This window comes from Protopterus annectens, chromosome 6.part0 (genome assembly GCF_019279795.1).
Source record: "Protopterus annectens isolate FY-2018-M chromosome 6.part0, PAN1.0, whole genome shotgun sequence".
In the NCBI taxonomy this organism is placed as follows: domain Eukaryota; kingdom Metazoa; phylum Chordata; order Ceratodontiformes; family Protopteridae; genus Protopterus; species Protopterus annectens.
Window position 1 is genome coordinate 1467628328 of NC_056737.1, and position 26267 is coordinate 1467654594.

At 36.2% G+C, this 26267-nt stretch overlaps 1 protein-coding gene across 1 annotated transcript in view; it reads right to left on the reverse strand.

Annotated features, from left to right (window-relative positions):
- LRP1B (LDL receptor related protein 1B) overlaps positions 1–26267 on the reverse strand; it is a gene marked incomplete at its 5' end in the record, with an annotated part of 5941474 nt that overhangs the window by 2623089 nt on the left and 3292118 nt on the right. The window contains one exon of the mRNA XM_044073672.1: positions 1357–1561. Within this exon, the coding sequence (XP_043929607.1) occupies positions 1357–1561 (205 nt within the window). The remainder of the gene's footprint in view (positions 1–1356; positions 1562–26267) is intronic.

A 26267-nucleotide genomic window follows, 5' to 3' on the forward strand; every position in this document is an offset into this window, starting at 1 on the left:
CCTGTGGATAAGGAAGAGGCAAAAAGGAGTGTAGATGACCTGTAGTGGTTCAGGAAACAATAGTAGGTCAGAGGATACCACAAACTCAAAAGGATCCACAAAGAGGCATATGTTTCAGAAAGTGAAAAAAGCAAAGCTAGTAGATAACCAGGCACCAAGAACACTGATTTTTGAAATCATAATGTCATTAACAATCAGGCAGAACTTTGCAGCAAGATGTCCAATGCAAACTGGGTGGGAGGGCACTGTAGATGAAGATCAAAAACATAAAGGGAGAGGAATCTTCTGGTGACAAATTCTTTAAGTAAGTGGGAAACCTTTGTGGATATGCTTGGAAACATTCAACTGCATATTCTGATTAAGCAGCCATGTGTAATACAGAAACAAATTATTGATGCATTGTAAGTCTGCTCTTCCTATTTATCCATTTATTCTTAAAGCTTTTGTAAAATACCTGCATGACACATAAACTAGTTTAAATTCACCATTCTGCAGTAACTTGTAATATGTGTGTAGACACTTAATAGAAAGTCATTCACTAAGGACTTAAGATAATTGTGCAAATTGTGCCTGCTTATGATAAATCAGTTTGGACATACACACTCTGTAGTATGTTAAATAAATAAGAAAACATAAACCGTGAAATAACTAATATCTCTAACTCACTAAAGTGAGGAAACTATGTAAACAGAAATTAAATACATTAAGAGCAGAGCTGTGTTAATGGGATTTTTTGATTCTGTGCTCTGTATTACAAGAACCATGCTTTTCTTTAACCATTCATGTCTGAAGTGATTGTTTCATTCTTAAGCTCAGAAATGCATATAGTGCAGCCAGAGGATAAGACTGGAGCTTGTAGAAAACAAAAACAATGCAGGTGCCTCTGCTGCTTGGAATTCTAAGTGTTCTTTTGTATTTTAAATTTGCAGACCAGTTGTTCCTTATTATGCAGTTCCATTGGGAGAAGCTGCACCATGCTTGGCTAAGCAGATTTATTAGATATTTAGCTAACCAGCATCGGAGGAAGAAATGTCAACTTTTTAAAAACTGACTCTTTAAAAGCTGCATCCCTTATTTTGTATTCAGTAATGAATTAATAAATCTAAGGCTGAATCAAGTTAAAGTATCAAAGCCAATTTACTGCAGAAGCCAGATGGTATGTTTTCTGTTCTGTCATTTATTTGCCTACTTCAGCTATCAGGATAGATAGAACAGTCTTCAGTATTTAAAGAGTATTAAGAAAATCTGAAGATTTATTTTATGCATCAGTTTAAAAATGCAGAATTAGTATAATTTCAAGAGAGCATTTCATTGCTGGCTATGCAACATGATAAACAGCTATATATTTGAGCTTACATGTCTTTGTGATCCATCATATTCACATCGTTCAATCTTTCCTAGGCTTCCATCAGAGAAGTAAAGCTTTTCTGCTTTATGATCTATTGTGAGTCCATTTGGCGTGATGATGTCAGCACTGATTATGACTTGTATGTTATTTCCAGAAAGGGATGACCTCATAATACTGGGAAGCTGCTCATTCCAGTTGGTCCAGAACATTAGGCTGCAAACAGATAGTAAAACAATCAGTGACATAAAGTAATATCTCAGGTGTAGTGTCAGAGAAACAGACTATTACAGAACAAGAAAATTAAAGCTTATATCAACACCACAGTTAGATTAAAAACATTGCAAAGTAATGTACTGGTTCCGTTTTTTAAACTAGTTATATAATTCTCATAGTTCAGAAACAAGAAATTTGAATATATGTCCATGGACTATAGTCACTCTAGATCCTTCTTCCTCTCTCACATTTTATTTTTCCTCATTTGGTCTTCTTTAGGTTACTGTAGTGCTACTGGTTTATATAATTATTTGGGTTGTTGATTTCCAAATTGTAAAGGAACCAACTCATTGAAATCAACATGGAGAAGTTAAACTTCAAGTCCTTATTTTCCATATGAAATCGCTGCTGTTGTTCTTTTCTAAACAGACAATGGTAATGATTCCTTTCTTTTCAGAGAGATTTCCCTTCTTTATGTTTGTGAGACCATGGATTTGGAACATAAAAGAAATATATATATATATATATATATAGGTGGCCATGGTGGTGCAGCAGTTAGTGTTGCTGCTTCACAGCAAGAGGTTCTCTGGTTCAATTCTTGGCTGGGGTGCCTTCTGTGCTCTGATTTTCTCCCACATCCCAAAGACATGCAGTAGGTGGATTGGACACTCTAAATTGGCCCTAGGTGTGAGTGTGTGCATGTGTGCGTGCCTTCTGTGGAAGGTTGGGTGCCGGGCTGGCAACTCGACAATGTAAAACTCCACTGCCAATCATGAGCGAACAGATGATCTGCTGTGGCGACCCCTACCTGGGAAAAGCCAAAAGAAGAAGAAGATATATATATGGATATACTGACTATCATCAAAATAGCGACCAGAAAATATTGACAAATAAATGTTGGCACACAACTACACATTCTCTGAGCAATAACCTCAGCACATGCAACTTTTTAAACTAAAAAGAAAAGTTTAAACTACCATTTTTTATTTTATGTACTTAGTCCAAGATCATACAATGTCAATACATATTTCCTAACCCTGAGAGCTGTGCACATCTGTGTAGTAAACCAAATTTTGTTGAATAAACAGACTTTCACCAAAGCTGGAGTCAACATAATTCAGTATTGATATCTATCTATCTATCTATCTATCTATCTATAAAGATATACATAGATCTATCTAACTATAGATAGCTAGGTAGTTAGTTATACGTTTGCAAGTACTGAGGAGCTTGCCCCCACATGACACGTGCTGATTTATAGTTGGAGGATTCACAATGAAAGAATGTATTTGCTAGCTTTGACTGCTGTTGATTTTATTGCACTGATGTTCATTTTATTTCTGTTGATTTTTATAATGTCAGCTCATTGGCATGAAGCTGTGTTTGTAGGTATATACATAAAACAATGTGTATTTAGAGGTTTGTCTTTTAACAGGATGTGTAATGGCATAGATTATTACTTTTAGAACCGATTAATATGTGGATAAGCATGTTTACTTGAATTTCCTTCCTTGCTTGATTTGTTGACAATTTATACTATAATTATGCTGCTTGAATATGTAATTGTACTTATTCAGTTATTTAATGTGCTGTTTTGATACATGGAGCTATTTTTTATAGTTTGGAATCGTAAAACCTCCAACAATTCCTAAAGCCTTTTTTATACTATTAATTTCCTTATTTTATGTACATTTTAATTATCTTGAATGTATTTTATTCCAATAACACACTGACTCCCTCACTGATCACATAGAAACAAAGCTATCTGTGACAATGAACGTCTTTTATTGTGTACGTGACTGCTGAAGTACATAAAGTTCTTGGCAAGCAGGTCTTATACCTCAGCTGTTACATGTAGTGTCCCTCCTTGTATACACTGAAAATGACCAAAGCAGAATACAAATTATGACAAACAAGACTTGACGAATTATGATTCTGCCACTCAGTAGAGCACAAATTGTGCTGCACTCTTCAAAGAACAATGGCTGCTTACAAGACCATACTCCATAGTGTACAATTCTCTTCACTAAGTAACAGTTTACACTATACTCTTTTTCATATTTACTGCAGTCCCTAGTTACTGATTCACACACTTTAGTCACATGATTCCCTTAATTATTAGCACTGGATTCTCTATTAAAGCTGCAGAAATAATAAACTCTACAGAACCCTTAGTTCTCACAAGGACACTGGCAGTCCTCACATATGTACAGAAACATTTAAAACCATAAGGCAATTCAGGCACTACTTTGGAGTCACCTCCTATGGCACACACTGAAGGTCTTACTTTTTGGTAATGCATTCATTATAATATATACACAGTTACCTAGGTATTTTGATCTGTCAGTTATGAAGGATGCAAATGTATTGTGGGTAATGTATCTTAATACTAATAATTTCATGGTGATTTTTTCTTATTACTTAGTGGAGTAGTCAGTGTATTATTTTAGCCATTATACATTCATTTTATGTTTTAAATTATTCATATCCAACCCATATAACTGTTATTTTTAATTGAACCTGTTTGTAAATGATGTAACTGATTCATAGGTTCATAGGTTCATAGGTTCATACTAGGCTATCTGCCCGAGGGCATTTATAAGCCTAGCCCATAGTTTTGTGGCTTACGCCACCCCTTTAGTTTGGAGAAACTATGCCCATTATTTTGCTGTGCCTCTGTCAAGCAGTGACACTGAGGTAACCCCTGGGGTGTATCTGCGATCTCCCATCCATTGGTCAAGATTCCTCTTGAACAAGGCCAGCGAGGTGCTCTGCCTCACATAAACCGGGATTTTGTTCCACAGCATAGGGAGTCTTTGGGTGATGAATCTATCCCTCCAGCACATCCTATTAATAACCATGTCGAGGTTTAAGTCTCCCGGCCTTGTGGCTCTGAGGGATCTAGATTTTTTGAGATGAAGCATGTTCATCAAATCTGGGTTTGACATGGCCTTGTATGTCAGGCATAGGTCACCTCTGAGCAAGCGGTAAGCAACTGAATAGAGCTGGAGTTCTTTCAGTCGGGCAGCATAAGACAGATTTTTGAGACCCTTTATCCTTTTGGTGAGGAACTTTTGTGGCCTCTCCAGCTGCTGCAAGTGTCGGGTCAGATACATTCCGAATGGGGCATTGTACTCGATCATTGGTCTGATGAGTGATGAGTATAGGGAGACTATGACTTCCCTTGATCTAGATGTGAATCCCTTCATGATAAGGTGGGCAATGTAGAAGGTCTTCCTAACTACTTTAGCAATATGAGTCACTCATATTGCTCATGAATAAAAACTGACTGCAAATGAGGAAACAATGCAAATTATGTCCATGATGTCTGTACTGGATCCTTCAACCCTAGCCTCCACTGAAAATGGGTACTGCTCTTTTGGACATTCCCAGTAAACAAACAGCAATAAATAAATAAATAAATGCTTTGCATTTTAATAGCAACATTAAATTAAATATTTGTCTAAAACGTGATTATATATGCATAGGTACTATTTCAACGTTACAGTAATAAGGTTATGGACATAACTTTTATATTGTGGCCCTCGCTATTAACATGCTCCAAATAATAAAACAAATGCATTATTTACAAAAAAAAAAAAGAAAAAGAAAAGAAACACATACACTTTATTAAAAAAATGAAAAGTGCTTTTCTCAAAACATGTAATTAATGCAGATTTGAGGTGGCATTGCACTAAAAAAGACTGTTAACATTTTCAAAATTTTTACATCATGCTTTTCAAAATATTTGAAAATGATCCTTAGTTCTGTAAAACATAGAGGGTTATAAGCAGGTTAACAATTACAACCTGCATATTATGTTTTCACATGAGAGGTGAATCTTGACATCCATGTCAAGAACACATAAAATGGAATTACGATCGGAGCCCTGGTTATAATTCTTTGTAATGCATGCAGCTTTATCTGCTTTTTCAGGCTTCACCCTTATGATCAAACTAAGCCAACCATGGGTAAATCCAGCATTGCTCATACCCAATATTAACCAAGCCAACCATGGGTAAATCCAACATTGCTCATCCCCAATATTAACCAAGCCAACCATGGGTAAATCCAGCATTGCTCATACCCAATATTAACCAAGCCAACCAGGGATAAATCCAACATTGCTCATCCCCAATATTAACCAAGCCAACCATGGGTAAATCCAGCATTGGTCATCCACAATATTAACCAAGCCAACCATGGGTAAATCCAGCATTGCTCATCCCCAATATTAACCAAGACAACCATGGGTAAATCCAGCATTGCTCATCCCCAATATTAACCAAGCCAACCATGGGTAAATCCAGCATTGGTCATCCACAATATTAACCAAGCCAACCATGGGTAAATCCAGCATTGTTCATCCCCAATATTAACCAAGCCAACCATGGGTAAATCCAGCATTGCTCATCCCCAATATTAACCAAGCCAACCATGGGTAAATCCAGCATTGCTCATCCTCAATATTAACCAAGCCAACCATGGGTAAATCCAGCATTGCTCATCCCCAATATTAACCATGTCAACCATGGGTAAATCCAGCATTGCTCACACTCAGTATTAGTTTGCTGTTAAATTAACTCTTAAATGTAGCTTTCTAGTTCCAGACAGCCTACCAGCATTTACTTAAAATATATGTTTATAGTAGGACACATGCTGTGTGGTACAATTACCCTTTTTCTTCCTTTTCTATTTAACCATTTTCCCCTACAGAGTTGCCAATAAGCTTTATAAGCTTAGTTATAGCTCATTGTTTCCTTTACTGCATATCAGTGCACTTGATTTTTCTCGTATTTTACATTATTGCTTACTATTAGAGGTGCCAAGCTTCACTCAAAAACTATTTCTCATTTTGAAGTCCTCCACTGGATATTTAACAAAAAAGTGCCTGCTGAATACTTTACAGTCATTATTCTGTGTCACTGTAACACACAAGGAGACTGAAAGAATAAGGGGAATTCATGAATGCTGTCATGATGCATACATGTATACACATTGTGGTAACCTTTTCACACTCAGATATGGCTCTAACGTGGTGTAGCATGGTGTCCAAGCACAATGGTGTGCACATCATTTAGGGTGGGCTCTATGGCCATGCTCTATGGTAATGAGGCAGTTCAGGGAGAGACACATGCTTCACTCAGATGTGTAGACCAGCATGGCCAGCCCCAACACATTGCAGTAGTGAGCACAGCCTTTGACCTTTTTCACGTGCGGTGAAATGGACATTCATTAAATAGATCCCAGGTAGATGAGCCATTGATCGGATTCTGGAGAGTTGCAGTGGGAGAAAAAATCTAGTAAGAACACAAAGCATATCCACTGTTTGTTCCTTAAAATGGTATGTGGAATTACAGGGACTAGATGCCTGTGTTGCTCAGATGAGAAACAAAAGGAAACTTAAGTTTAATTATTCTGATAGGATACAAAATAATCAGAACTATAGGAAATGATGAAACAAGGGATAGGCTATTACCCGAAAAAAAATCCAGCCTTATAAAAAGCTATGGAATTATACAAATTCAGTGAATTTTCTAGTAAACAATTAAAATAATTAAATGTTGCAATATTAAAAAGTGTGTCAAATAAAATTTACAATTAAGAAATAAAATTAAAAAGACTGTACCAACAATACAGAAAATAATGACAATATGCAGCAGGTGAAATTCAAACCTTGGTTTGGCTATCCACATGAAAAAAAAAAAGACATTGTACAAAATAATTTACCCCTTTTTACATGTTGCTGAATAGAAATAAGAAAATAAGGAAATACGTTAATTCTCTGTCCTATTAAATTGAAAAGAGTTGACATAATGCAGGGTGAAAAAGGTTCTGAAGCATTACAGTATAAGTGCAGGACAGATTATTAGTAAGAAATGTGGACAAGGAAATAGAAATGCAATGTTGATTTTAAATCAACCTGTTGTTCAAACTATTTCAATCATAGCATGTAAGGAAGGAGATACATTTGTACCTCCATGTAGGGGATATTATCCTGAGAAACTCTTTCATAAAATATACTAATTCCATAGTAGATCTCCAAACAATGAAGAGATGCCATACATTTGTCTGCATAGTAGCCATATGAAATGTGATAATAAAGTCCTACCACAAAACATAAAAATGCAGTCAATGAAATGTACATCCAGGTAATCAGTTATGGGAAAAAAACTGAACACTGAACATTACAGGGGTAATATCATTCACATGTGGACGGAAAAATAACAGTTGTTCTCATGAGTAAGAAAAGAGCAGGAACAAATGTGAATGGAAATCATAGGTGTCAGTAAAAACAAATTAGAGCCAACAAAAGAGTTGCTAGTATGGTTATTTTTGTACACAAATTTACTTTTTGGAAGCAACTACTTGATCTCAGCATAATTAAAATGAACTTATTCACTATTTTCAGATGAAGAAATGCTCTCGATAATGCCTGATGCCGAGACTTTTAAGAAGTAGATGCAAAGCAGTGATAAAATTCTAGCAGATTCATTTTGAAAAAGAACACCCAAACTATATATATGTAACCTGCCATTAAGAAAGTGAAAAATTGTTAGACTTAGATTTGATGTTTTAAAAGCACCAAAGGTATTTCAAAGAGGTTAATGCAAGTGGTTGATGGCGTGGGAAATGTGTACTTAAGTACTTGGTCTGGCACTGGTGCCTTGTGATCACAGAATAATAAAGCTGCTAAAAAGATTAAGAAAGTATGATTTCAAGTTCATTTAGAACAATTGTAATGTAACAGTGACAAGTTTGAACTAAATGAACATTTTTTTTTTAATTTCATAGTTTAAAGCCCAGTATGGAAAATTACAGAACAATCATGCAGATTTCAAAACCCAAAGAAAAGCAAGCATTATAGATATTTCTAGGAATGATGTGGTATTTGTAAAGTTTGTACCAAATATGTCCATGGTATATTTGATTCAAACAAAGCTGTCTGAGAAAGTCATATCATTAAAATGGAAGTAAAAAAAGAAACAATTTCTGAAATGCTTAATAAATTAGTTACAAAAGCTCCAACATTGTCACATTAAAATGTAAATATGCAAGTTGTTCAATAAGTAAATGCCAGTTAAAAAAGTTGTAAACATCAGAATCCTAACACAAAATCGACTAGTTTTGTATGGATCAAAAGCTTCATGTATTTACTTTTTGTTTATTTAAATTTGGTAACTGAGATAGGACACTGAGCACAAAGAAGTAAGCTCAGCCCAGTGATAAAGTAAAGATAAAAAAGTTTTTAGAACATTCTGTAGCAACATCAGCATATCTATTCTACTGCTCCTTGGTTTATACCATGCTGAGGAACTGACTCAATGAGCACAATTTTATGAAGTTAAAACTCACCAATCACTGTTTCCCATAGGAATCACTGGTGGAGTATTAAGTATGTACTAGCAGTGATTCATTTTTTGGAGATTTCTTCCTTCTTCATGTTTGTGCCACTGTCGAGTTGATATATAAGACTGTGGATATGGTAGGATTGTCTTTCACAGGGGGTGTAGGAAGCAAGCCTCCCCTAATAAAAAACGTTGCATTTCATTTGTACATGAAGTTAAATTCTGCAGCAGTTGGGATCAATGACTTGGTTCCTTGACAGATAGTAATTCAACATCTTGTAGTGCACAAGAAGAACAATGAACCATGTGCTTTGACAATAACTGGACATGTTATGGAAAAAATTATCATGAAAATGATCAATAATGACATACAAGCCTCCACACACTGGACCCAACACACTCTAGTCTCATCAAGGGCAGGTCATGGCTTCTCAAATTGGTGGACTTCTTTGAGAAGGTTTCCAAAACAATGGATGAGGGCAAGATGATTCACACTGCCTACTTAGACCTGGCCAAGGCATTTGACACAATCCCATACTCGAGCATTGTTGACAAACTTAAGAGGTTAGGTACAAATCCTTATGTATTGTAGTGGATAGCCAGCTGGCTCACTGACAGGACCCAGGAAGTTAGAATTGAGGAATCCACATGTACAAAGTGGCCAGTTGCAAATGGAGTTCCTCTGGAATCTGCCCTGGGACTGTTATTTTTTACATTTACTCACTGAAGTTAAGGCCAACATCAATGGCCTCTGGCTGACTAAATTCATAATAGATAAACTCTATGGCACATGCGATAAGTACTGCATGGTGTGTGTGCGTGTGTGTGTGTGTGTGTGTGTGTGTGTGTGTGTGTGTGTGTGTGTGTGTGTGCGTGCGTGTGTGTGTGTGTGTGTGTGTGTGTGTGTGTGTGTGTGTAATAGTATCCTTTGGGAAGTCATCCACTCCTACTAACTATCATATTGACAGCACATCCCTAACAGCTGACCCAGTAGTCAGGGACTTGGGGATACACATAGACGGTAATCTAGCCTTTGACCATCATGTTTCTACAGTAATGAGGACATCATTCTATGTTATGTAACTTATAAACAAAGGTCTGGCATCTAGATCAAAGGAAATCATTGTTCCATTGTTTTTGGCATTCATCAGACCTATTATTAAGTACAATGCCCTCTTGGGTATGTACATAGCCAGGCATATCCAACAACTGGAATGTCCACAATGGTTCCTAACTAAAAGAATACAGTGCATAAGTAACATGTCCTATGCAGATGGCCTCAAGGCTCTGTCCCTGTATTTTGTCTTCTACAGGCTGTTGAGGGGAAATCTATGCCTGACATATGAGGCATTGACAGACCACAGTCTGATGGAGCGCCTGCATATCTGCAAAACAAACAGCACCAGAATTACTCATTCTTAAGACTTAAACCTTGCCTGTGATATAAATAGAACCTGCTGGAAAGATAGGTATGTATCCCAGAGACTACCCCTTCTTTGGAAGAGGTTCCCCAGACATAGGAAGAAGAGTTCTTCCTTAACCTAATTCAACTGTAACATGGACAATTGTATGGGGAACAGGTAATCCATCCCGGTTTTGGCACCTATGTTTCTAATGGACACAGGCAGCCTGTAAATGGTTCATCTCCCAGGTCCCTGCTTGAAAATGTTTAATCTCCAAGCCCCTGCTTACACTTATCAAGGGTACCAGAACTTGTTAGAGATTTGGGATGCATGGCTAGACTTAAAAGGCTCCTTTGGTTGTTAGCCTAGTAAACACCTATGGACCTATAAACAGGTGTGTTATATACATTATGTAATGAAGGTCACTGAAAAAAGTGTTCTGTCATATACAAAATTGGTAGGACGAGTGCAAAGGAAAAAACAAGTAAGGGTAAAGGAGCTAAGATGGTGTAAGTTCAACAACTCTCAAGTACAATATCAGGTGTAGTGGAAGGATGGATGAAAATAGCTTAATGAAGTTCAGTGATGTACTCTGAAGGGAGGCAGTTGCATTTTATCTCTTTTAAGATATGTCTTTTAGTTGAGTTTGATAAATGGAGTAAGAGATTATGTCCTTCAGATAGGTGTGGAGGTGGGACTGACATAGATTGGGGGCAGCAATACAAAAGCTCTTTCTATCATACTGTAGCTTACGAACATGCACAACAGAGACACTCACAGATGGAAAATGAACTGTTATCAACAGTGTTTGAATGTAATGGTTAGATTCTGACAGTATATAATGCTAAAGATCTTTAGGTGGAAACAAATAAATCCTTGCAGATCACAAGGTACTCCAACATTTACAAAGGATGTTACTTTTTTCTGTAGAAATATTAAATGGAAGTGAATCAACTCACTGAGCACTATCTAATAAAGGGGTTACACATTGCAGACATGTTGTGTAGAGGTTATTAAACTAGAGAATATTTAACTTTTAGAAGTAGAACAATAGATTATTTAAATAATACTGACTCTTAATTCTGGAGATGTACTGATACACACTTGGTAAAACAGTTTCCAAAGGTTTATTGAGATGCTGCCCATAACAAAAATAATCTAAAACGAAAAAATAAATAAATAAAATAAAATCAGTCTAATTTGTCTTTGAAGGAAAACATAAGTTCTGAACATGGCTCAATATTCAGAACTGACAAAAATAATAATTTCCAGTCATCTGAGTGAATTATGAGTTACTGTGTGCTATATGCAGGAATAATAAAGTGCAAAGAAAGAAAAAGAGACAAACTATTGGCCAGGAATGTTCAAATAGAACACTTAGTGGAAGGGTTGTATAAAATGTATTCCCCAAAAACAATCCAGAGTATGTAATGTTAACTGTTAACCCTCTATTGTCATTCTTCTATTGAAACACAGCTGTGTGGAGCAGAAAATATGCATAAATGTTCCAGATCAAGAGAAGGCTAGATATCCTAGATGGGCAAATTATTATTTCATTTTTTTTTATAATCAAATGGTCAAACATGAGTGCAATTGTGATTATTGCATTCAAGTCTGTATTCTAAGCTCTCAGAATACTCTTGTTGTCATATTGGGCAACAATCTACAATATGAGAGAAATTCAAATGATTTGTACGAGTACCAAGTCAATCTGATTGCAATATACAAGGTAAGTAGGAATGAATAACTGTCCTTTCAGTTTTGAATTTCAGGAATTCTTAGATTCTCTGATGTATTTTCTCAGCAACTCAGTTATTAATAGACAGAAGAATGAAATACAAGTTCCCTACTTTAGCTAGGTTGATGATGGAAAATGAACACGAGGTAAATTAAATCTGGAAAGAAATCAGCAGACACACATACTACCACTTCTTCTTCTTTTGGCTTTTAGGGGTCGCCACAGAGGATCACCTGTCTGCCCATGATTGGCAGAGGAGTTTTTATAGTGTTGAGTTGCCAGCCTGGCGCCTGACCTTCCACTGAGGGCACACACACACACTCACACCTAGGGCCAATTTAAGAGTATCCAATCCACCTACAGCATGTCTTTGGGATGTGGGAGGAAACCAGAGCACCCGGACGAAGCCCACGTGACCACAGGGAGGACATGCAGACTCTGCACAGAAGGCACCCCAGCTGGGGATTGAACCAGAGAACCTTTTGCTGTGAGGCGACAATGCTAACCACTGCAACACCGTGGCTGCCCACACACATACTACTACTACTACTACTACTACTACTACTATAAAAATTACTGCAAAAAACTACCAGATTTACTGTATGGAGATCTCATGAGAATACAAAGGACAAGAAAAGTTCAGAGCAGCTCCCTATTGAAAAACACACACACACACACACACACACACACACACACACACACACACAAAACAAAAAAAAAAGAAAAAATCCTGGAGAACAGCAAATCTTGAACATGGCTCTTCTCCTTTAAACTTATACTTTAAAAAGATGCATGTCCTCCACACTCCCAGACATATATATATATATATATATATATATATATATATATATATATATATATATATATCTATACATATATATATATATATATATATATATATATATATATATATATGTGTGTGTGTGTGTGTGTGTGTGTGTGTGTGTGTATGGGTCTACTTCATATGATCGACAGTTCATTTGATCAACATGCATTTCACCAATATCAACACACCTAAAGTCCAAAACACCTAGAACCCATTTGGTTGAAACTTATAACATCGACACATGAAATTAAAAGCATTATGCCCTTTTCCCCACTGTAGCACAATCCTGGAGTTCGTATATATAGTTAGGGGGTGTGGGGGGGCACAGCCTCCCACATTGTGAGGTGTAGGGGTGTAGCCCCCCCCACATACTTCATACATTTCAAAGATACACATAGATACTTATAACTGATATGACTAACTCTTTGCAGACAATAGTTATCGAAACTATGTGGGGGGGGCTACACCCCTCACACCCCCCAATGTGGGGGGCACACCCCTTACTATATATTCTAACTCCAGGATCGTGCTTCAGTGGGGAAAAGGGCATAATGCTATTAATTTCATGTGTCGATTTTATGCGTTTCGATCAAATGGGTTTTAGGTGTTTTGGTCTCGGTGAAATGACTGCCGATCATATGAAGTAGACATATACATATATATATAAATATATATATATATATATATATATATATATATATATATACACTGAAATCATCATACACTGAAAAAAGGGAAGGTTCTGAGAAATGGCCATATCGGACCTAGTATATGTACGTCTGCTTTTTCGGTCATTCAGTCTCTGTGTTTTTGGGACTCGCTGTAGCAGGTCCCAGCATTTCAAATGGTTACTGTTCAGACCATGAGGCTGCAGTAGTTGGTGAAACAGCTGATCCAAGTTGCTATGATTTTTTGTTTACAAAAGTCTTCTCAGACAGAATCATGCAGACTTGTCTAATTAAAGCATGTTTAAGTCCAAGCAAGGGTAGGAATAAGAATTGCCACAAGCAGTACCATTGGGGGAAAAAAAAAAGAAGAGATGGCATTGTGGAGAGAAACAACTCAGGAAAAACTACAGGGCAACAGAAACTATTACAAATGGAAAATCAAACATCAACAGTGAAAATTCCTGCCAGGTACATTCAATACTTTGAAGACACTGACAAATATCTAATCTATCTATATCTATGGGATCACTACTAAATATCAAATTATGGAATCCCGAGACTCTGAATACCGAAGATCAGAATCTCGAGATTCCCTAATCTTGAAAACAAAAAAAAAGAACAGTTTTAAAAGCATATGCAAGGGGGCAAGACCCCCTGCACCACCCACACCTCCTGCAACTTAAATATACCAACTCTGAGATCGCACCACAGTGGAGTGAATGGCAAAATAGTGCCGTGCAGAGCGGAATGGAAAATTTGCCATTCGCTCCACTGTACTGTGATCTCAGAGTTGGTATATTTAACTTGTCTAAATCTTTTTTTTTACATTTATTATTTTTTTTTACTTTTGAGATTATGGAATCTCGAGATTCTGGTCTTAGGTTTTCAGAGTCTCAGGATTCCGTAATTCGATATTTAATAGTGACCCGGTATATATATATATATATATATATATATATATTATAGGATCTGTACAGATCACCAACAGCAATTTCTGCCAAAACAAAAATCACCGAACATACATAACTGAAAGTGCTGTTCACCGAAGCAGCAATTTTGGATATGTATGCTGGTTGTGCCGGGCACACTACGGTGCGGTTAAGGGAGAATTCCCTTTTCCTCCCTGTAGTGCAACCTTGGAGTGAGAATATAAAAGTAGGGGGGGTGTGGGGGGCTGTACTGCCCCCCACATGGAGGGTGCAGGGGGGCACCCCCTGCATAAAAGAAGATTTACTGCTTTTCGTTTTTTTTTCGAACGCACTTTAATGAAAGCGCTTTTTCGGTGAAAACGCTTTCATTAAAGTGCATTCGGTTATTGTGGATTTGTACTATTAAACTTTTGTTCAATAGTCCCAGATCCATATATATGTATATATATATATATATATATATATATATATATATATATATATATATATATATATATCAAGCGTTTGAAAGCCGATCAAATTACTGAAGACTTTAACTATCATTTATTAAAATGTCTTGAATTTAAATAGAAGATCTTATGTGATGGAAGAGATCCATCAAATGCTTGGTACAGAGTTAGGATTAATTAAAAATAATCAATGTAACCTAATGTATCCAACTTACAGAAATAATAACACCAAAATATGGTTACAGTATATGGAGAAGAAAGTGCTATATATGCTATTACATAGCCACAGAGAGCTGTATATCCTTATGGATGCAGGATGTATAACAGGAGGAAGATAATCATGGAAATAATTAGCAGGTACACCACCCAGTAGGATAAAAGCACTCTCATTAAACTAAACAAACAACTCAGAGGACAAATAAAGTCTACTAAAGCCAGATTTGAGGTAAGTTTGGCCTCCCATGGCAAGAACAACCACAAAGCATTCTTTAGCTATGTCCACAACCTCAAATGCCATAAACAATTGTGTGCAGAGCTCATTGTAAATGGAGCCACCTATACTGAGCCAGAAGATATATCAAACCTCCTGGCAGATAAATTCAACTCCAACTTTATTCCTCTCTCCCCCTTAACCTTCCTTTAGGAAATATCATCAAGTATAACTCCCCCTACTATCACTAGGGAACAGGTCTTTAATTGTCTCTAAAAAAACCAAGAACATTGCATCAATGGGCAGAGACAATATCCCAGGATGTCTTCTAAATAGCATGAAACATGACCTTACAGGGCCTCTGGAATTACTATTTAACTGTAGCCTCCAAACAGGCTTTGTGCCTCATAAATGGAGGAAGGCAATAGTCATCCACAAAGGCGGGCCATCTACAGACTCTGGAAACTACAAACCCATAAGTCTCACTAGTCGTATATGTAAAGTCATGGAAAGAATTATCATGGAGATGATCAATAGATGGTATAGTAAACCTCCAGTTACTGGACTCAACCCAATTTGCTTTCGTAAAGGGCGGATCATGCCTACTCAACCTGCTAGACTTTTTTGAGAAGGTCAGCAAAGCAATGGATGAAGGCAAAATTGTTCACACTGCCTACCTTGACCTGACCAAGGCATTTGACACAATACCCCACTCGGGCATTGTTGACAAACTCAAAAGGTTATGTACAAACCTGTATGTCACCCAGTGGATAGCCAACTGGCTCATAGACAGGACCCAAGAAGTTAGAATTGGGGAGTCCACCTCTATAGATACAGACAAAGAAATGGTGTCAGAGTTATGGACTAAAACAAAATGCCAAGAAATGCATACTAGTATCCTTTGGGAAGTCATCCATCCTTGGTAACTATCATATTGACAGCACACCCCCCCTTAGAGTTGACCCAGTAGTCAAGGACACACATATATAGTAATCTAGCCTTTGATCATCATATGTCTACAGTGGTGAGGAAATCATTATATGCTGCGCAACCTATAAATAAACAAAGGAAGTCATTGTTCCACTGTATATGGTATTCATCAGACCTATCATTGAGTACAAAGCCTCCTTTGGTATGTACCTAACTAGGCATAGCCAACATCTGGGATGTCCACAGAGGCTCCTCACTAAAAGAATACAGGGCATAAGTAATATGTCTTAGGCAGACTGCCTCAAGGCCCTATCCCTGTATTCTGTCACCAACAGGCTTTTGAGGAGAGATCTATGCTTGGCATACAGGGTATTGTCAGACCTCACTCTGAAGGACCTCCTGTATATCACAAAACAAACAACACCAGAATTACCTGTTCTAAAGAATTAAACATTGCCTGTGATATAAATAGGACCTTCTGAGGAGATAGCTATGTATCCCATAGACTACCCCATCTATGGAACAGGCTCCCCATCCATGTGAAGCAGAGTTCCTCCCTAATCCAGTTCAAGTGCAGCTTGAACAACTGGATGGGAAACTAGAAAGTCATCGCTGGTTTGGCACTTATGTCTGTAATGCAAACAACCTGTAAATGGTCCGTCTCCCAGACCCATGCTTACAATTAATAGTGGTATCAGAACTAGTCAGAGATCTGAGATGCATGGTTATTCTTAAAAAGGCCCTTGTGATCATTAGCCTAGTAAACACCTATGAACTTATGAACCAATAGAATGCAGCCTGAATAACTACTTCATAAACGCTAGACATCATACATTGCATATGTCGAGGATTATGTGTTTGTCGCATTCCTCAGACATTCAGTAAAAACATACAAACGTCTAAAAATAAAAAGAAATTCCATGTTTAAGTATTTATTTAAATAGAGCAACTCCATGTTTACAGGTAAATTAAGTTAGCAACTATTCAGTTTAAAAGTTTCATACAATATTGGGAAATTATTTTGGTACAACAATAAATTGTGGCTTACAGTAGACTCAAGTTATAGAACTAAGGAGATTATTATAGTGATTATAGTGTGTTCTGTGAGGAAAGAAATAAAAGTAGGGGATACTTGTAGGAAAACATAATGTGGATCTGTGACACTTTGTCTGCTATTCAGTTTTCTTCCACATTACATGTACAAACAGCTGACACTAGAGATGCCATTATACTAGTGTAATTGCTGCAGTTGGAACATAAACGTCTTTATCAAAAGAAGGTCTTTCAGATGGCTTCTACTAGGAGATAGATCTGTTTTCATTGCACTTTATTATGCAAATGGAGAAAAGCTCTGCCTTTCTATCTTTCTTTTCTGTCCTCTTCTGGATTTAAGCAGGAGGTTTCATCCTTTAAAAAGCATTATCTATGAAGCAGCATGAGTGGGTTAAGACAATGCCTTCGTGCAATGGTGATCATGAAGTTTGATACTATACATAGCTTATTTGGAATTTCAGGAATAAACACATGTACATTATTCCATTTAATCTGACTCTCATCATAGACACTATCAGTTACTAGCATGCTTGCTACTTTGCATCTTAGACTTGTTTTATTTTCAAATTTCTGTAATTCTTTGATTGCAATTATTTTAGACACTGTAAATTGTTTGTAACTGGAGCTTTTTTCCTCGGGTCTCCACTGAAAATGGGCCACAAGTCCAGTTGGACCAACCTGGTTAACAAATGTCAATGAATAAATAAACACTGTATCTTCAGTGAATTAAGCAGAGCTGGATTAAAATTTCTTTGTTTCCTCTTGATTACAGTCTGTAAATTCCTGTGTTGTATTGTGCGATATCACTGCAACAGACATTGGTTGGTAAAAGTCTCAGGAAATCTTGGAATATTTTTGTAAACCGTATATGGCATTACTTAACAGTACTTCATCACTGTGGCTCTTTGGACAAATTAATTTAAATGGCGCCAATTATATTGAAAGCATATTTCATGTTAAGTGGATTTCTGTTATAGATGCCATACTGAAATATTTTCCATATTTGATATTTTTAAGCACAAAGATTATCCATTAAACTATGAAAATCTCTTGACTTTGTAATACTTAAATAAAAATAACAAATATCACATGTAACAAGAGGGTCCTGATAAGGAATACTTTCCTTCCTTATTATTTGATATCTGAGATATTTTGATCACATTGCTTCTGATAATCACTTTTGAGTGAGGATTCAAAAAGAAAAAAAATGCAACAAGATGACTTTTCACCATTGTATTGACAAATAATAACTGCAATAGATATATCCTTCACAACCATTCTTAAAGTCTGCACTATTGAAATGTTGTCACTTGAAATGCTGAGTACCGGCAAGATAAAAAAACAGACTGAAAACACAGGAGAAGATTAAATCTTGAAAATCTCCCATCTCCTAAAAACTTCTCTGTACAACGGGCAAGCCCCCCCCCCCCCCCCAACGAACTTGTATATGCCAACTCTGAGATTGCCATACCTCAGAAAAAAGGAACATTGCATCTCAGACTTAGTATTAAGTCAGTTCTTTTGGCCATAGAGTCTCTGCATTTCAGGACTTGCAATAGTGGGTCCTGAAATTTCATAAATAGTTACCTTCTGAAATACTTCCTAGCCAAAAGCTTGCTCTTTTATTTGGTCAACACCAGGATAAACCATATCCCTAAATTTGAACAAATACCCATTCATACCATACACCTCCTTACTCTCCAGTCTTTACTCACTTCCTTACTTCTATCAATTTCTTTCCCCGGCTTTCTCTCAAAATATACCATAAGCATGCCATTCCCGCACTTCATATTGCTGTTTGTATTCTATTAACTTACCTATAATTTCTCTAAAAACTGGCTAAAATTTCTCAAAATATTAAATTGTTGCCATATAACGTGTATCTATTCTTAATCAATGTTTTCATACTATGCTTGATAATTATTTAAACTGCAGATTTTTTTTTTTTATTATTTTTAAATATTGCAAAATTATTGTTCTTAAAATGTTTTGTAATATTTTGGAGCTTTACTCCCTGGACCTGTGCTAAAAATTGACTTCCACCCAGTTGGACTTTCCTAGTAGTCAAAGATCAATAACTAACTAACTAACTAACTAACTAACTAACTAACTAACTAACTAACTAACTAACTAACTAACTAACTGACTGACTAACTAACTAACTAACTAGACAGACAGATTTTTTTTTTCTGTGAAGAAAAGTGCCATGATTAAACAAAAAAAGAGTTCATTTCATTTATTCCTTAAGCACATATTGCTACTACTTTTGGTAATATAAACGGGGGGGGGGGGTGGGAGCACTGTTTTACTGACTAGTTTTATAATGGTTAATTAAAAACATTATATGGGAAAAATTGCAATGCTGGAGGACATTATGAGTCATAATATGGCAAAGTCCTCATTTGATTAGACACTAACTATGACTGAAAGCCATCATATTTTGTTTACTTTGAATATCTGTTTAAGTCCATTTTACAATTCCATGTAAGAAAGTCCATTCTTACTCAAAAGAGATTCAGCACATTTTTAAACAGCTGTGAGAAGTACTTTTTGAATATTTAATTATTATTTATTTATTTAACATTTATTTACTGGAAATTTCCAACTGGGTCAGGAAGCCATTTTCAGCTTAGGCCCGTGGAGAAAACTTCAAATGATACATGAAAGTTAGGACATTATACACGGACAAGACAATAGCAAGTATTAAAGCACATATTAAATAGGTAACGAATACTAAATAAGTATAGAGAGGTAGAGGTACAATAATAAAACATGTACTAGATACTAAATAAAAGTAATGTGGTAGATTACAATTTTTTTTCAGGTAGGATTAAGGTAAAATAATAATTATAACCAGCAGCCCAAGAGGTAAATCTTCCATTGCTAGAAAATAACTGGCAAAAATAAAATATGTACAAAAGCAACGGAACGAACCAGGCAGAATCCAGGCAAGAGGCAGAAGGATAAAAGTCAGTGTCGCTGTATAAGCACAAAAGTCAGTAATGCTCTATAAAAGCACAACAGTCAATAATGCTGTATGAAATCATTCATCCTTCATCATGGCAAGGAATCCAAGAACCATGCAAGAAGTCTTCAAATAATAAAAACAATCCACAGGTTTAATAAAAACTGGTAAGCACTTTCGCTGTAGAGCTTCTTCAGACCAAGTACAAACTAAAGAAATCACACTATATATACACATATTATCAAAACTTCATCCAATCAAAGGCTGTTCAAAGTAATTAAAAAATTAGCAAGTAGCAGACACTTAATTGAATCATTCAACTGAAAGGAATGAATGCTCATTCATTCAAATTGCAAAACAAGCAAAATAAGCAATACTAAAACACATGCTAAAATAGCTGCACTAAAAATCTGTCTAATAAAGAAACAAATATATATATATATATATATATATATATATATATATATATATATAGTAAATGAATGGTTACATAATGCTATGCTCTTAAATGAACTATACTAAACAAGAATGTATAAATATATGAATATATATACAAAAATAAATATATGTAAATATACATACAAATATCATACAGTTCCAAAAATCATTTATGTAACCTTCTTTTCTTTAATAAAGGTTTAATACAGGCTCTTTCATTAAGGCCTTTTCCTCTGTCAGCACGAAGTATAACAATCCAACAGGTTTCTCTATGCTCAGTATGTGTCAGATTATCACCTTCTCTAATACTAGGATGAATAATTTCAATAACTCTGAAATTAAAGGTGTGAGTGTTACCCTGTTCTAACACATGCCTCGAGAGTACATTATGTAAAGAGCTTTTTCTAATATGATATATATGCTCCCTCATTCTGTCACGGAGCACCCTGTTGGTTTTGCCAACATAAAAAGAACTACAAGCTGTGCACTCTGCTAAGTAAACAACATGGGGGGGTCATGCAGTTCGCTTCTACTTTAAAAAAGAACTCTTTTCGAAGATCTGGATGATAGAAAACATTAGATGTGTTAATAAACATACAAAAATTACAGGTACCACATGGCATAGTGTGCCCCATAACAGGAGTCGTGTTGACAGAATTCCTGTCATAACACAAGAGCCTCCTCAAGTTTTTATGATTCTTGAATCTAAACTTGGGAATATCTCCCACTATCCTAGCTATATCATCATCCACTTGTAAAATGGGCCAATGCTGTGCAAAAAGATCAGCAACTTGTCTATAATCGCTTGTAAAAAAACAGGGGAATTTTAACTTTATTCATGGTGTTATTTTGACCATTGATGAATCCTGCCTCCAAAGCAGGTCCAAAATATGGTCTCACTGTGGTTAGCCTCAAATCTTCGAGGTCTGACCATTGTTTGCTGATTTCACTAGCAATGTATCCCCTGTCCAATAACTTTCTATGCAAACCAGCAAGCTCGTGCTGGAAACCATCCAAAGATGGATTTAACTTAGAGGCCCTCATTCCATGTCCTCTGATTAAATTTCTAAAAATATAACCAGGATGCATGCTGGCCCTAAAAAGAAAGGCATTTCTATGACATGTCTTACGATGTATACCTGTATTAATTGTGTGCTCATCCAACTTTTCAATATAAATGTCCAGAAACTCAATACAAGTATAAGACCAATTGTAAGTAAACCTAAGACAGTCAGTTAAATTATTAATATCATTAAAAAATTGTACCAAGTCATCAGGCGACCCTTGCCATAACAAAAACTATAATGTGACCTGTCCATGACAACTATAAGCCCGCCTTTATCTGCTGGGCGAATTACAATAGAACTATTATTTTGCAACTGATTCAAAGCTAACCTTTCTGGATATGTAAGGTTATATCGGGTGTGCTTCCTAAAATTATTACAATTATCATAAAAATGATAGATATTTTCTTCAATCAGTTTAAGGTATGCCTCAACCAAAGGATGATTACTAGGAATAAAGCTACTAGGCTTCTTCAAATTAAAATAATGACCCACCTCATCACTGGAAACCGGTCCTACATCAGAACCACCATATATCAAACGTAACATAACATTCCTGTAGAAAACGTTCAAATCTAAGATTGTATCCGACATCTTGCTCTTGCAAGAGGATATAAAATTTAAACCCTTACAAAGGACCCTACGTTCCTCAAATGTCAAGTCATGTGCAGAGATATTAAGGATTAATGATTCAGCGCCTTCCCCTCACATGGGAAGGCTTCTATCCTTATGGTGGGCAATCAAGTATCTCCACCTGGCACTACCGAGTTAGGGTTGCAGTCCGACAATCCAGTGCCACATAGGAGTGTGAATCATATGGGTAGTCTGTACCCGAAAGTTGTAGTGAACAAATATAATAATAAAGGTCAGGATTCAGGTAATGTTGTCAGACCGAAGGATAGAAGTCTTCCCACAGTTGGCATTGAAACTTTTAATATAGCCAGGAATGGCACCATAGATGAACTTCCTTTTCCCATACCAGTCCGTATGGACAAGGGAGGGGGGCAGGGGCGATCAGTCAGCAGAGGGCGCCACAAGCACAAATTTTCAGGGGAGCCACATCCGAATCAAACCCTGAAAAAGATGTGGGGGAAGGCGCTGAATCATTAATCCTTAATATCCTTAATATCTGTGCACATGAGTTGACATTTGAGGAATGTAGGGTCCTTTGTAAGGGTTTAAATTTTATATCCTCTTGCAAGAGCAAGATGTCGGATACAATCTTAGATTTGAAAGTTTTCTGCAGGAATGTTCTGTTACGTTTGATATATGGTGGTTCTGATGTAGGACCTGTTCCCAGTGATGAAGTGGGACATTATTTTAATTTGAAGAAGCCTAGTAGCTTTATTCCTAGTAATCAGCCTTTGGTTGAGGCATACCTTAAACTGACTGAAGAAAATATCTATCATTTTTATGATAATTGTAATAATTTTAGGAAGCACACCCGATATAACCTTACATATCCAGAAAGGTTAGCTTTGAATCAGTTGCAAAATAATAGTTCTATTGTAATTCGCCCAGCAGGTAAAGGTGGGCTTATAGTTGTCATGGACAAGTCACATTATAGTCAATCCATGACCTTGATGTTAAGTGATGTTAATGTTTATAAGATCTCGATTGGGGATGTGCAGCATGTTATTTCATCTTTTGGTAATGATATTTTGGATATTTTTTCTGCACATCTTATCACCGAAGAATTTTTTTTCTTTTTTGAAAGTAACTGATCCATTAATTCCATCAATTCAAGGTTTGCCCAAAATCCATAAGCATCCCACCAATCCTCCCATGAGAACTATTGTGGCTGGAGGAGGGTAGGTTACTGAACCACTCTCACTGTATGTTGAGAAGTTCCTGAGACCTGTCATCAGTCAGAATCATACACTTTTAAGAGATTCCAAACAGTTTTTGGTGGATTTATATGAAAATACCAAGGATGTCTTTGATGTCAGTGATGTCATTTTTGTTACCTTTGACGTTCAATCATTATTTACCATGATTCCCAATGATCTGGGCATGCAGTATGTGCATGAGTATTTATCAGCACATAGTGATTATTCTGAGAAGCAAATTGACTTGATTTGTTTTCTCCTAGAAATTGTTCTTGAGAACGTTTTCACTTTCTGCGATGAAATGTATTTACAGTAACATGGCGTAGCTATGGGCACTTCAAGTGCCAATAGCAATGCCAATATGTTTCTTGCCCATTGGGAGCTTAATATGTTATTCCCTCTTACACGTTTTAAGGAACATGTGTTATTTTATCGACGTTTTGTCGACGACCTGTTTTTTGTTATGGCGAGGGTCGCCTGATGACTTGGTACAATTTTTTAATGTTATTAATAATTTAACTGACTGTCTTAAGTTTACTTACAATTGGTCTTATTCTCGTATTGAGTTTCTGGACATTTATATTGGAAAAGTTGGATGAGCACACAATTAATACAGGTATACATCGTAAGACATGTCATAGAAATGCCTTTCTTTTTAGGTCCAGCATGCATCTTGGTTATATTTCTAGAAATGTAATCAGAGGACAGGGAATGAGGGCCTCTAGGTTAAATCCATCTTTGGATGGTTTCCAGCATGAGCTTGCTAGTTTGAATAGAAAGTTATTGGACAGGGGATACATTGCTAGTGAAATCAGGAAACAATGGTAAGACCTCGAAGATTTGAGGCTAACCACAGTGAGACCATATTTTGGACCTGCCTTGGAGGTAGGTTTCGTCAATGGTCAAAATAACAACATGAATAAAGTTAAAATTCCCCTGATTTTTACAAGCGATTATAGACAAGTTGCTGATCTTTTTGCACAGCATTGGCCCATTTTACAAGTTGATGATGATATAGCTAGGATAGTGGGCAATATTCCCAAGTTTAGATACAAGAATCATAAAAACTTGAGGAGGCTCTTGTGTTATGACAGGAATTCTGTCAACACGATCCCTGTTATGGGGCACACTATGCCATGTGGTACCTGTAATTTTTGTATGTTTATTAACACATCTAATGTTTTCTATCATCCAGATCTCTGAAAAGAGTTCTTTTTTAAAGTAGAAGCGAACTGCATGACCCCCCATGTTGTTTACTTAGCAGAGTGCACAGCCTGTAGTTCTTTTTATGTTAGCAAAACCAACAGGGTGCTCCGTGACAGAATGAGGGAGCATATATATCATATTAGAAAAAGCTCTTTACATAATGTACTCTCGAGGCATGTGTTAGAACAGGGTAACACTCACACCTTTAATTTCAGAGTTATTGAAATTATTCATCCTAGTATTAGAGAAGGTGATATTCTGACACATACTGAGCATAGAGAAACCTGTTGGATTGTTATACTTCGTGCTGACAGAGGAAAAGGCCTTAATGAAAGGGCCTCTATTAAACCTTTATTAAAGAAAAGAATGTTACATAAATGATTTTTGGGACTGTATGATAATTGTATGTATATTTACATATATTTATTTTTGTATATATATTCATATATTTATACATTCTTGTTTAGTATAGTTCATTTAAGAGCATTGCATTATGTAACCATTCATTTACTATATATATATATATATATATATATATATATATATATATATGTTTACTATTGAAATGTCGAACGGCACTACATCGACTGTACTATAGTCGAACACGGAAGTTCGAAAATAGTAATGTTGATGACAAAAAAACAATCTAGGACTGTGTTTTAATATGGGTCGAGGTAGGGGAGATGTTTGTAGTTCTGAATAATACTGAACACCTACCTCGACCCATGTTAAAACCATTCCTAGATTGTTTTTTTGACGTCATTACTATTTTCGAACTTCCGTGTTCTACTATAGTACAGTCGACGTAGTGCCGTTCGACATTTTAATAGTAAACCATATATATATATATATATATATATATATATATATATTTGTTTCTTTATTAGACAGGGTTTAGTGCAGCTATTTTAGCATGTGTTTTAGTATTGCTTATCTTGCTTGCTTTGCAATTTGAATGAATGAGCATTCATTCGTTTCAGATGAATGATTCAATTAAGTGTCTGCTACTTGCTAATTTTTTAATTACTTTGAACAGCCTTTGATTGGATGAAGTTTTGATAATATGTGTATATATAGTGTGATTCCTTTAGTTTATACTTGGTCTGAAGAAGCTCTACAGCGAAAGTGCTTACCAGTTTTTATTAAACCTGTGGATTGTTTTTATTATTTGAAGACTTCCTGCGTGGTTCTTGGATTTCTTGCCACGATGAATGATGAATGATTTCATACAGCATTATTGACTGTTGTGCTTTAATACAGCATTACTGACCTTTGTGCTTATGCAGAGACACTGACTTTTGTGTTTCTGCGTCTTGCCTGGATTCTGCCTGGTTCGTTCCGTTGCTTTTGTACATATTTTATTTTTGCCAGGATTAAGGTAAAGACTAAGGGTTAGGCAGAGGGCTATAATATTAGAAACTTAGAGGAA